At 41.4% G+C, this 13,882-nt stretch overlaps 1 protein-coding gene across 1 annotated transcript in view; it reads right to left on the reverse strand.

The window, feature by feature from the left end:
* Window positions 1–13,882, reverse strand: part of PAQR5 (progestin and adipoQ receptor family member 5) — a 67,509-nt gene that overhangs the window by 19,707 nt on the left and 33,920 nt on the right. Inside the window, exon 3 of the mRNA XM_054565673.1 lies at window positions 602–729. Within this exon, the coding sequence (XP_054421648.1) occupies window positions 602–729 (128 nt within the window). The remainder of the gene's footprint in view (window positions 1–601; window positions 730–13,882) is intronic.

The raw sequence follows: 13,882 nt of genomic DNA on the forward strand, positions 1-13,882 counted from the left end.
AATCTGAGTGGGAGGGTGGCCAGCACGACCTCTGAGGTCCTTCCAGCGCTGACATACAATGATTCGGCCTCTGACTTCATCTCCACTCTCCCCTCGCTATGTAAAAGCACGAGGTATGTGGAGCTGCTCTTGGGACCCCGCCTACTTTCTCAGCAAGGACCTTGCTCTCTTCACCTTCCTTGCAACTCCTGTTCGTGCGTCCGTGTGCGTCCCAGAGCTTAGATCTTAGCTATTCGATTCAAATGCTGCCTGACCAACTGCCTGCAGCTGCTGTGTTTCTAGAATGGTTATGGGGCACCCACAGCTCTGTGCCCAATGCTTCTGGAAGACCCAGGAAGCCTTCAAGACTGGAGGGGATAAGATCAAATCAGGCCCGAGAGCAGGGGAGCAGAGGAGCAGGGGAGCAGGGAAGACTGTGGAACCACCAGGAGTCCCACGAATCCTACCACAATCCATGACCTAAAGCTCAACTCAGCTCCACACCCACCCACCATTGGGAATCCCCCAAATCTCAGCCCTCCCAACCCCAGCTGTGTTTCAAAAAGGTCCGGATTCCCAGGGCTCCCGAATGAGATGGCTGGTCAAGGGGGCTGGAAGGTACCAGAAGGGCAGCAAGTGAGTCCAGATGTTGAGGGTCTCATTGGTCATTTGGAAGAGGCTGAGGATACAGGCAGTGGCGGAACTCTGTGGGTGTCGGTAGCCAAACAGGATGCCCTGCTCATGGAACACCTGTAGGGGGCGAAAAAGGGGCACCGAGGTGACACAAGAGGGTGGTAGGGAGGTCTCAGGAGGGACATCTCTGGTAGCATCTTGTTTTCTCCCAGGCTGTGCACTTGAGAACTTGAGTACTTGAGCCTGGAACACGACCCCTGTCAAAGTGCCCCCCCCCCAATCATAGCTTCTAAAATCCCACGTCCTTGAAGAAGCCTACAGCCAGCTGGCAGAGAGGATTCAAGTCCCTGGCTCCCTTCAGAAATCCAGTCTGTCTTCCATTCTCAGACACACTTACTCTTGTCATGAATATTGCTTAAGAATCTGGTTTGGCACCCTCTGCCTGGGGCCTACAGCCTGGTCCTTCAATGCCCTTGTGGCTGGCTCACATATGTGCTGTCTGTCTGAGCTGACATGCCCCAGATGTTAGGGGGGTGTGGGAAGGTCTCTGCAGAAGATCCCTCTTGAATATATTCACCAAGGCGCTTCATAAAGGCCTTTTGATGATGAAGACTATGATGGCATCAGCCCGGGCTGAGGTAGAGGAGAGAGCTGGCCACTGCAGACCCACATAAGCCACTCTCCCCAACACAGCCCATGTGGCATGTCTCTCAGTAGCCAAGTCCCCATGAGAGACTTGGGCTGTCAGGTAAAATACGGGCTGTCAACATGCCTGAAGAGCTGCGTTACATCCATTAAAAATGGTCATTGTGAAGACACCGAGGCAAGAGGGATGAAAGCTCAGGAGGCAATATTAGGTGAAAAGAGTAGAGTGTAAATTGTATTCCGGCCATGATTATAAGAACTACAGAAATTTCAGTACATGCAGAGATTGGGAGGCAACAGAAAAGTGGAGAGTTTCATTTGCTGAGGTAGCAGGATTTGTAGGACACCTTTTTCCCCCTTTGTGTTGATTGGGATCAGAGTTTCTCAATCTCGACACCATTGACACTTTTGGCCAGATAATTCTTTGTTCTGGGGGCTGTCCTCGGCGTTGTTTAGTAGTGTCCATGCCTCTCCCTAAAAGGTGCTAGGCTCTGACTGGTGTGATTCAGTTGGAGCATCATGCGAAATGAAAGGTTGCCGGTTCAATTCCCGTCAGGGCACATGGCTGGGTTGCAGGTTTGGTGCTTGTTCAGGGCAAGTATGAGAGGCAACCAATCGATGTTTATCTCTCACATCAATGTTTCTCCTCCACCCTCTCTTCCCCTGTCTCTAAAATTAATCAATGAAACCTTAAAAAAAAAGCCAGTAGCATACACTGTACCCCCCTCCCACGTTGTGACAACCAAAAACTGTTTCCAAATATTGCCAATATCCTCTGGGGGTAAAATCTCCCCCAGTTAGGAATCACTGATTTAGGTGAATGTTGTTAAAACCTTTAAAAGGTAAGTTTAAAATGAGTAGATAACCAAGGCAAATAATAATGATAATATCAGTAATCATAATACACATCAGGTCACAATAAATTTTAAGTCTTTCTCTTTGATTTTCTAGGACTGTGGGAGGAAGGGCAGGCTGGGAGGATTCCAACTGAGCCACTCATCTCTCATTTGAGCTACCAATTTCTTAGAGAGGATCCCAACTCAAAAATACACACTACAGAGCATAACTTGTACCAACTCTTGAGGTTCTATGTTAAGAGGTCACTTGAAATAGAGGAGAAATAGGGGGTTATTAGAGTAAAGAGTCAAATGTAGGCCACCAAGGTGCCACATGACCTTGAGCTGGGTCACACCCCTCAGGGCCTCAGTGTCCTCCCCTATGAAACGGGAGGCGTCAGCTAGCTGGATGGTCAGTAGGCCCCCTTCTTAGTTCAACTGTGGGTTAAACTGGTCGTCCGGGGGAGGAGGATAATGACGTTGGTTCATAGTTCGGTTCAGTGAAGGAATATTATTTGAATTAGATTTGGGTCTTAGCTAATTAAAGCGATTTGTTCCAGTTTCAGATTCACCATTCAATTCTGCTGACATCCTGGCTTACAGTGGCCAGGCTTCCCCGACGGGCAGCGGGGATTTGGCTCGCAGCCGCCCCCCCACCAGGGCTGCCGGCAAGGAGGTGAATGGCCGACGGCCTTCGGCCTTTGATCCATGTGAGAGGATGGTACGGGCTTGGCATGTACTCAGAAGGCCCTCCTGTAGAAACTATGGGTAGAATATTTCATTCCACCTCTTACATATCTTTCTTTCTTCCTTAAAAAAAATTCTTTTTTTTAAATTAAAGCACTGGCCACTTGTTAAAATGCAAAGACTCCAGAAAGAAGCAATGGTTACTACGCACTTCTTCCCGTGGAGGAGTTTAGCAGATCCTGTGCAGCAGGTCTCGTGACAAGGGCCCCACAGACCCCTGGGCATGCGCGATGGGGCACAGAGGGAGGAAGCAAGGTGGGGCTGCAGGACAGCTGGACACAGTGGACCACAGGTGGGCCGTGGATGGACACTAGCCAGAGAGGGAGACCCCCTCCATTTTGTCCAGGGTGACTCAAGGTGTCGTGACTACTGTCCTTTTCTCTTTGGGTCCTGAATTTCAGGAGGCAAGAAAGGGTGCTGACATAGTCAAAAGCCAGAGAGAATAGAAGGGCCAAGAAATACACAAACCGGACACCTTGACCACACTGAAGAATCTGGCCCAAACTTGGAGAGGTAGCTTATCATCGGAGCCCTCTGAGCTGCTGTCCCGATGCCGGACGTGAGTGGGAAGCCAACACGAACCCTGCCATGGGGGCAGGAGTTAAAGCAGCCCCCTCCCCGCAAAGTACAGAAGGATAAAGGACAGATGAAAGACAGAGTCGCTCTGTCCAAGAACAGTGACATTCTGGCCCGGCCCTCCGTTCCCCATGATGTATTAGGTCACACTGCCAGGTGCACGCCAGTACCGAGCCCCCTCTGAGCCCGGGGAAGGGGGCTCGTTCTCCCCATCTGCGCACGCCAGCGTTGGCAAAGCACTACTCTGCATAGAGTAGATCTTAACAGAGTGCATGCTACATAAATCTAAACAAACGAAACATTTGAAAACAATTTTGTATTCACACCCAGTTTGACCCCAAAAGGCAAATTGCAATCATTGCCTTAATGCTCTGTAGCGGGACCTCATTTCTAAGCACCCCCAGGTTAGCAGGCGCCAGCTTATTTGCACAGCAGAATTGATTTGTAGGACTCTGCCTTGCATCCCTGGTTGCAGGCTGGGCAATTTACAGTGAAATGAAATCAAATTGTGCACAGCCTATTATTTAGAAGTGAGAAGCCCCAGGCACCAGGGTGGAAGGGCACGTCAGCAGGTTTTCCTTTTAGTGCCGGCCACGGGCTTGCCTTCCACAAAAGACCCGGTGCACCTGCCAGCTGATGCCTGACATTCCACCGTGACAGTTTTAAACCCTTGGTTTTTCTAGCTATTAAATTGCAAATCACCTGGGGAAAATAATCGGGCATTCTGGCTGGTGGCAAATAAGTGGATTTTAATAGCAGGTGAAGGGGAGAGGCAGAGCGGGGTCAGGAGGCTGCAGGTGCCATCAGTGCGGAAGCCTGCGTGTCCTGTCCAAATCGCATGGCATCCCCATGGCTCTGTGAGGGGGAGCCTTCTATTGTCCCCATTTCATGGAAAAGGGAACTAGGGCCTGAAGAGGTTAAGGCAAGTATCCAACATCCCAGAAATAGTGGGAGCAAAGCGCGAACTTAGATGCAAACATCAGACTCCATCTCCCCAGCCTCTGACTCTGCCATCGCTGCTGCTCAGATGGGCTCTGTCGGAGGTGAAGCTCTCGTCTCTTGGCCTACAGGGTGATTTTGGACTGACACGTACGTCTCTGAGCCTCAGTTTCTTCTTCTTCAAAGTGGTGTTATGGTCTGAATTGTGTCCACCACAAAGTTCCTATGTTGAAGCCCTAATATCCAGTACTTCAGAATGTAACTGTATTTGGAGACAGGGTCTTTAAAGTCGTGATTATGTTAAAACAAGGCCACTAGCGGGGTTCCTACTCCAATCTGACCAGTGTCCCTTATAGGAAGAGGGAATTGGACACATGGTGACACGGGTGTGTGTGAACAGAGGAAGACCACATGAAGAAGCAGTAAGAAGGTGACAAAGGTGACCCTCTGCAAGCCAAGGAGGTACCTTCAGGAGAGCCAACCATGTTGGCACTTTGACCTTGGACTTTCAGCCTCTAGAATATGAGAAAATAAATTTCTGTTGTTTAAGCCAGACAACCTGTGGTGCTTTGTTATGGCAGTCCGAGCAGCCTAACACAAAAGTGGTAAGGTTAGGTGACAAAGTCCCTCAGCCAGGGCCTCTCCAACTTTCTTCTGCAGCTGCCTGCAGATCACCCGGGGGTCTTACTGCTGTTGGGTGGGGCTGGGGTGAGAGTCTGTATTTCTCACAAGCTCCCCGGGCATGCTGACGCTGCAGCTGCCTCTAGCTTCACAACCTGGGCTCCTGCCTCTACATCCTGGTGCTGCCTCCCTGCCTAGAATCCAGTACATCACAAGAGAGGAGGTTCCCTTAGGTAAGGGGGACAAGATGAACCCAAAAACCTGGGCATGAAAAGCCGGGGCAGGAGATAGAGACCAGTGAGGAGTCCAGGGAAGTGTTGCAGGCAGGCAGCTCAGAGAGAGTGGGGAGGGAAGAAGGCAGGGCACAGGCTGCCGCAGCAGCAGTTCCAACCTGTCATTTAGTGAGTGCCCGCAGTGCACGGGGCTGGACACTAAGCACTGTCTCATGCAGGACAATGCTTGGTCCTGGCAGGAGAGAACGCTTAGGTTCTCGATTAAATATCACTTGCACATAAGTCATATGCAATTACCTGAATTGTAAATATGCTGAATTAATAGGTGACCATTGTTGGTATTAAGCCATTATAGGTAAATGCTAATTTAGAACACTGGTGTGATATTATTTACAAAATAACTATTCAACATCCAGTAAGGATGTTTTTTTGTACAAGCAACATAGTGTTTGTAAAAGATGGTGGTAAATTTCCCCTGTCCAAAAATATAAGGAGGATGAAAGGCAATGAAACAAATTATTACTATCCAGGATGGAGCATCTAAAGTATATTTGTAATTTAATAAATAACAAAGTGAAAAAAAGACATAAGGTGTCTTTAAAAAGTAAATATTACTCAGTTCATTAGGGGGTATCTGGGAGGGAGGTCCCACTGAGTGACTAGCATTACATAGAGAGCTGACCTACAGAAGACGAACATGAGGAAGCTGAAACAATGGAGCACTGCATCGGTTTTACATTTGTTGTAAAGATTAAGTCTTTGATTTAAGAACTAGGAAAATGATTTTCAATTATAGGCATTGATTTAAAAATCTGCCGTGGGCAAGCTTGTGGTAACAATATAACCTGATTAGAAAGTCTGTGGTAGGCAGAGAAATGGCCCCCAAAGTTGTTCACATCCTAAACGCCAGAACTCATGATTGTGTTAGGTTCCAGGGCACAGGGGAGTTAGGGTCTCAGATGGAATTAAAGTAGCTAATCAGCTAACCTTAAAATAGGAATAGCATCTGCGTTTTTCAGGTGGGCCCAGTTGATCACAAGGGTCCTCACACGTGGAAGAGCAGACAGAAGAAGAGAGGCAGAGGGAAATGTGACTATGGAAGGAGTGTCGAGAGAGGCAACATTGCTGGCTTTGCGGAGGGAGGACGCGGCCAGGAGCCAGGGAACGCAGGTCGTCTCCGGGAGCTGGAAACGGCAAGGAAACAGATTCCCCCCAGAACCTCCATCACCTTGACTTTAGTCGAAGGAGACCCACAATAAACTTATCTTCTTTTTTTAAGCCACCAAGTTTGCAGTAATTTGTTATGGCAACAATAGAAAACTAATACAAGGTCAGAATGTGACCAAAAATCCAAAAACAATCTTAGAGCTGGAAAGGGCAGCACATGCTTTCAATTTCTTACTAGGAGAATTGATGACTTCTTTTGGAACAATTTGAAGATAATGTAGGACATTCTCTGAATCTTCTTCAATATGGGACATACTAAGGAAATGCATAACAAATTTGACCGTAAACTATTCTTAGTCACACAATGGGAATGTCAGATAAATGCCACTAAACACTTAGATTTAATTTAGACAAGATACAAGATGACTAGCAGAAATCAGTGAAATAACAGAAGGTCCTTGAATATAGAGAAAATCCCATTTTTGGTGGAAATTGACACTAATTTTGAATCTGAGCTCTCCACAGACATTTATTATGTTTTAGTAAAAACCTACAAAAAAATATAGATTTGGCTATTTTATTTTTAAAGGGATTAAAAATATGTAGTTATCGTTTTAAATGCATAAAGGACTTTTCTAAACCAAAGGAGCCATATGGGAAATATACAACAAAAAAAATGACATTCAGATAAAATAAAATTTCAAAGAAGAAACAAAAATATCTATAAGCTATGAAATAAAATATTCACATACAAATAATCCTGAAGTTATACTCTAGTTTCTCTTCAGATCGTATAAATCTTTCACCTTTTACAAATAATCCTGAAGGTAATTTCTATACAGATAATTTTTCTGGGTATTATAAATTGAGGTATATTTTTCACTTAGCAAAAGAATGCTATTTTCAATTTTCTTTATATCTTTTTTCTTGAAAAAACAAAATGAAATCAGTACTGTATAGATCTAGATATTGAGAGAAAAAAGAGCTATATAAAAAAGTGATCCATATGAAATTAAAATACTTAATTTTCTTCTAAATTATAACTATGCATTACAATGTTTAAAGTTGATATGTAAAATTTATAGTTTGTTTCTCATTCTAAATATGACTTTAAGAATATTTTTTGGTAATTCCGGTTTTACCTCAGCACAACTGAGCTGAAACTCAGCAGAAATTTCTTCGAAATGAAAGTAATTTAAAAAAACAAACAAACAAAGATTCAATGACTCAAGAATAGTGGTGTGATTTGGTATCACTGTTAATCAAACACAAATTATGTGATAACGTTCATTATAACAACTCATAATTTTGCTTAAATAAAAGCAAGAAAACTATGTAATAAACATGTAATAATTTATAAGTTATGTATGTTTTTATTTTATTACTCATCCAGACATCACTAATCCATCATTATAACATCCAGATGTGCAACAATAATTGAATTTAGTTATCTTTGATATTTTGCTCACTTTATATAAAAATCAGAGCTTTATATATTGTTTTTTGTCGTTATGAGGGGATATTGTCAAGGTAGTAATATAACCATTTTATATAACTATTTGCTAGCTTCATCTGTTTGTTAGCGCCGTTTGTAACCTTTATATATTTAGACATATGGTCTGTAGCCTCTATTTGTTCTCTGGATTAGGACCCAGCACATGCTAGGGGCAGACCCTGTTTCATTTGATCATCATGAGAGCACTGCAAGGTAGGGACTGTCAACCTGATTTTATAGACAAGGAAGCTAAAACTCAGAGAGATGACATTTCCAAAGCCATAATTAGCTCGTGGTGGCGTAGCGGTTAGGATCTGGTGCTCTCACTGCTGCAGCTCCGGATCAATTCCCAGGCAGAGTTTAACTCATGCCTTGTTTGCTGCAGCCACCACCACTCACGCCGCTGCCCCACCCCCAGAAAAAAAACAAGTACCCACGGCATAATTAATAGCAGAATCAAGATGCCACCGAAGTCTGCTGGAAAGCAAATCCTTATGGCAGCTCCACTACATCCAACCTACTGGAACTAGAGCTTGCTATAGACATTTTATGGAAATGCTAAGTGTTATCAAAGTTTTCAAAACAAAGAGATCACTAGACCCTAAGTGATGAAAGAAGGACCTGGAAGAATGGCTGGAACTTTTGGCTCTGGCAAAATGATAATCGATTAGATGTCATAAAGGATCCTTCTTGACTAAAACAATTCAAATGCTAGACAAAGTCTGCATCGTACACTGGATAAATGCAAGAAAGCACAAAAGCAGGGAAGTCACAAAGCCCCCAGACAAAAAGAAACCAGGGACTCCATGAGGTAAGCTGCTTTCACAACCAGAGATTCTGCTGTCAGACTTTGTAAGTAAGAGATGAAACCTAAGGTCCATCAAAGACAGAGGATCTAATAGGCGACCTCACCAATAAGGAAGGTTAGAACTCTAGAGATAACTGAATGCAAAATCAATCCCACTAAGCAGAAGGAGACAATGAGGAGCTGTCTCTTCGGAAAAAAATCTCTCCCAAGAATTCCAAATCATCGGCTCGTTCTCATATGGGTTTCTGATCCAAATTCACACTACTTCTTTGATTATAAACAGAGGTCAAAGTTTTGAAGCTCCCTCAGGTAAATAACAAAAGCAAATGCAAATTGCCTCTGAAGGGTTTCTACTTTAATAGAAGCATGGACATACCTGGAAACAAAACACCATGAATGAGAAACAGCAAAAACAGTAGAGGACAGAAAGAGAGCTCAAAGAACAGAAATTGAAATATAAAATAACTATGCTCAGTATGTTTAAAGAAAAAGCTTAAAAATATGAACGAGAAATGAATAAATTTTAAAAGAACCAAATATAGCTTTTAGAAATTAAAATAATTGAAATAGCCTTGGCTGGGTGGCTCAGTTGGTTGGAGCATCATCCCCTACACCAAAAGGTTGTGGGTTCTATCCTGAGTCAAGGCACATACCTAGACTGTGGGTTTGGTCCCTGGTTGAAGTGTGTGTGGGAGGCAATGGGTCAATGTTTCTCTCACATTAATGTTTCTCTCTCTTTCTCTGTCCCTTCCTCTCTCTCTAAAAGCAATAAACATATACTCAGATGAGGATTAAAAAAATAATTGAAATAAAAAGTCATCGAAGAATAAACACCAGACTAGACCCAGCTGAAGAGAAAATTAGTCAACTGAAAGATCCTCCCAAAAGTATCCAAAATGCAGTCCAAAGAGACTGAGAGAGAAAATATGAAAGAGCAAGTAAGAAACATGGAAAATATTTCTCCAGAAGGAGAAAAGCACAGTGGTCTTCTTTGTGATATTTTAAGAGATAACTGATAAAGTTCCAGAGTTGCTGAAAGTCCCAGTCCTCAGATCCAGGAAGTTAAGTTAGGTATGGCAGAAACAGTTGGTGCTTACCAAATATCTCATGCACCTTCCTACAGTTCTCAGGCTTTCTTGCAGTTAGCTTGGGGCCATATGGCTATTTCTGGTTTATGTTCCAGAAACATTATCTCTAGGCCAGGACAGTTAAAAGCAGTATGCCTTCTTGTAGTAGACATCATGATGCACTTAGGAGGGAACTCTTACCCTCTTTGGAACTAAGCCACTCCTCCCTCTGTGGGAATTGTTTTTGGCCAAAGGCCACTACCTTGACCATGATATATGCCCAGCACATATTCACTAATGATGGCTACAAAGTCCAGGCCTCCTTTTCTCATTTGGGACAAGTCTGAAGGGCAAACCCCATTCCAGAGCACTCTGTGTGATCAGCCAGGCCTCTAATACAACTTCTCCTACCCAGACCTGTTTCCCTCGCTTCTTTACAGGTGTTGTTTCTGAGTACTCACTTTGATGAACTTCCTGCACACAAATCTTTGCTCAGAGTCTGTTTCTGGGGAACCCAACCTAAGACATTGCACTTCCTTTCCATTCTGGGGTAAACCAGGAAGCCACATGTTCCAGACGGTGCAGCGACAAGACAGTAGGTCTTCCATCTGCTTGGGTCCCTCACAGTTCCCCACTGAGCATTTAGTTATGTAATGTGAGTGTGAAATAAACCTTTGCCATGTTAAGTCACTGAGCTATCTGGAGGAATTTTAAAAGTCCGCATAGCCTAGCCTGATTAGTACAAAACTCATGTTAAAATAGCTGGAATAGCCACTAAACTAATAAATGTAGAGCATATTTCTAGATAGAATTACAAAAGAATTGAAGGGGAAAATAGAATGTTAAAAGGAAGGTAGGAAACAATATAAAGGTCAATCCAAAGAAAGCAAAGAAGGATAACTAAACAAACAGGACAAACGGAAAGCACCTAAGATGATTGAAATAAATGCAAAATATATTAATGCCCATTTTAAATATAAATGAACTAAACCGTCCAGTTAAATAAAAAATATTGTCAAACTACATAAAATCCAACAATATGTCATTTACAGGAGACACAGTTAAAATATACAGTCGGTGGGGGGGCTGAGAGTCAAAGGAAGGAAAGGAAGAAACCAGAAAAATAACAAAAACAACCAAGCTGGGGTGGCTCCGTGTCAGATTCTAACACAGAAAGTATTACTGGACGTAAAGAGAATTCCTATGAAATGATAAGAAATTTACTTCACCAGGAAGATATAACAAGTATAAACTTCCATATACCTAAAAAAAACAAACAAACAAAAAACCAAACCCAGGGGCTCAAAATATATAAAGTAAAAATTTATTTATCTATAAGGAATAATTCACAAACCTGCTATCATGGTAGAAGATTTTGAACACATCTCAATTATGGTAGATCAGGTTGAACAAAATTAGTAATAATATAAAAATATTTGATCTTATGGGACTTATATGGAATACTGCCCCTGACAATTGGAGATTATACAATAGTTTCAGATATTGATCATGTGTTAGGCCATAAAGCTAGTCTGAACACATTCCAAGGACTGGAATAACAGAGGGCATTCTCAGAGAACAATCAATTAAGTTAAACAAATAGCACAAAAACTCCATTTTACATTTGGGAATTAAAAAAATAAACACTTCTAAGGAATCATAGGTCACATAAGAAATCAAAATGGAAATTAGAAATTAATTAGAATAGCACACGTGAGCTGCAGTTAAAGCAATACTTAGAGGGAAATATATATCTTTAATTGCTTATATTAGAAGGCAGTGCTTAACCTAAGAAGTTGGAGGAAAGCAAGCAAAATAAACCCAAAGTAGGAAATTAAACATAATAGGCATTAGAGATATAAAATAGAAATTCCACTGAGCCCAAATTTGCTTCTTTTCAAATACTAAAAAGTACAAACTGACAAGATTAATCACTAAGAAAGAAAAACAAAAATCATTGATCATGTCAGTAGATGCAGAAAAAAACATTTCTCAAGATCCAATACAACTTCATGATAAGAAAACCCTCAAGAAAATAGGAATAGAACTTGTTCAACCTAATAAAGCCCATCTATGAAAAATCCACAGCTAACTTCTTGATGGAAAATGAAAAGCTTTCCCCCTAAGATTAGGAACAAGACAAGGATGCCTGCTCTTACCACTTCTATTCAATATCATAGTGAAGGGTAGCAAGGTCAACTAGAAAAGGAAAAGAAATAAAAGGCATCTAGAATTGGAAGGAAAAAGCAAAACTATTTGCAGATGACATGATCTTACATTAGGAAATCTTAAAGATTTGCTAAAAAAAATTATAAGTATTGTAATGAGTTCAGCAAGGTTGCAGGATATAAGAGCAATATAAAAAAACTCAGTTATATTTCTACACACAAGCAATGAACAGTCTGAGAATGAAGTTAAGGAGGTATTTTCATTTACAACAGCATCAAAAACAATAAAATACTTAGGAATAAGTTTAACAAATTAATTTAATGGTATAAGACCTGTATACTGAAAGCTATAAAACATAACTGAAAGAAATTAAAAAAGACCTAAATAGATGCAAAGACAACCCATTATTCATGGGTTAAAAGACTTAATATTGTTAAGATGGTAATGTTCCCCAAATTGATCAACAGACTCAATTTAATCCTATCAAAATATCAGCTGCCTTTTTTTTTTTTTTTTTGCAGAAACTGACAAGTGATTCTTAAATTCATATGGAAATGCCAAAACAATTTTGAAAAAGACAAAGTTGGAAGTTTCACATTTCCCAAGAATTATTACAAAGCTAAGTAACCAAGACAATGTGGTACTGGCATAAGAATAGACAAATAGATCAATGGAATATAAATTAGAATCCAGAAATAAGCCCTGGCATTTACAGTCAACTGATTTTCAATAAAGGTGCCGAGGCAACTTAATGAAAAATAGTCCTTCGAACATATGGTGCTGGAACTACTTGATACATATAAAATGAAAGAATAAATCTGGACTCCTTTCTCATACCACAATCAATAATTAACTCAAAAATTGATCAAAGACCTAAATGAAAGAAAAAGATTTTAGAAGAAAATATAAGAGTAAATTTTCATGACTTTGGATTAGCCAAAGGTTTCTTAGATATAACACCAAAAGCATAAGGAACAACAAAAAGAAAATAGGTAATATCAAAATTTAAAACTTTTGTGTTTCAAAGGTTACCACTGATAAAGTGAAAAAAAAAAAAAAAAACCCAACAAAACCCCAACAACAACATACAGAATGGGAGAAAATATTTGCAAATCATATATCTGATAAGGGACTTGTATCTAGAATATTAAAGAACTTTTACAACTCAACAGCAAAAAGACAAAAATGGCTCAATTTAAAAATGAGTAACTGACTTGAATAGACATTTCTCCAAAGAAGACATACAAATGGCCAAGAAATACATGAAAAGATACTCAATATCACTAATTATTAGGGAAAAGCAAATCAAAACTACATGGAGATACCACCTTATACCCATCAGGATGGCTACTATATATTTAAAAAAAGAAAGAAAGAAAGAAAACAAATGTTGGTGAGGAATTGGAACCCTTTTTTTGAGTTGTTGGTGAAAATGGAAAATGGCACAGCCACTGTGGTAAAGAGTAAGGTGGCTCCTGAAAACAGAATTATGAAATAATCCAGCAATTCCCTTCTGGGCATATGGGGCCTCCGAATTATTTGCACCCCCAATGTTCACAGCAGCACTACCCACAACAGCTAAAACGCAGAGAAAAGAGGCAGGCCAGTGTGGACCGATGGAGGAAGGGATAAGCAAAACGTGGTGGATGCGTACAGTGGAGTATTGCTCAGCCTTAAAAAGGAAGTAAATTCTGACATATATGCTACAAAATGAATCTACCTTGAGGATATTACACTAAGTGAAATACATAAGCCAGTTACAAAAGGACAAATACTGTATGATTCCACTTAGATGAGGTCCTAGAGCAGTCAAAATCATAAAGACCGGAAGTAGAAGGGTAGTTGGCTGCAGCTGGGGGAGGGGGAAACAGGGAGTTCTGTTTAACAGATACCGAATTTCACTTTTACAAGATACAACAATGATGGAGATGACTGGTGGTGGCAGTTGCACAACGATGTAAATATAT

This window comes from Pteronotus mesoamericanus, unplaced genomic scaffold (genome assembly GCF_021234165.1).
Source record: "Pteronotus mesoamericanus isolate MK-2021 breed Mesoamerican mustached bat unplaced genomic scaffold, CSHL_Meso_final contig_164, whole genome shotgun sequence".
Taxonomy (NCBI): domain Eukaryota; kingdom Metazoa; phylum Chordata; class Mammalia; order Chiroptera; family Mormoopidae; genus Pteronotus; species Pteronotus mesoamericanus.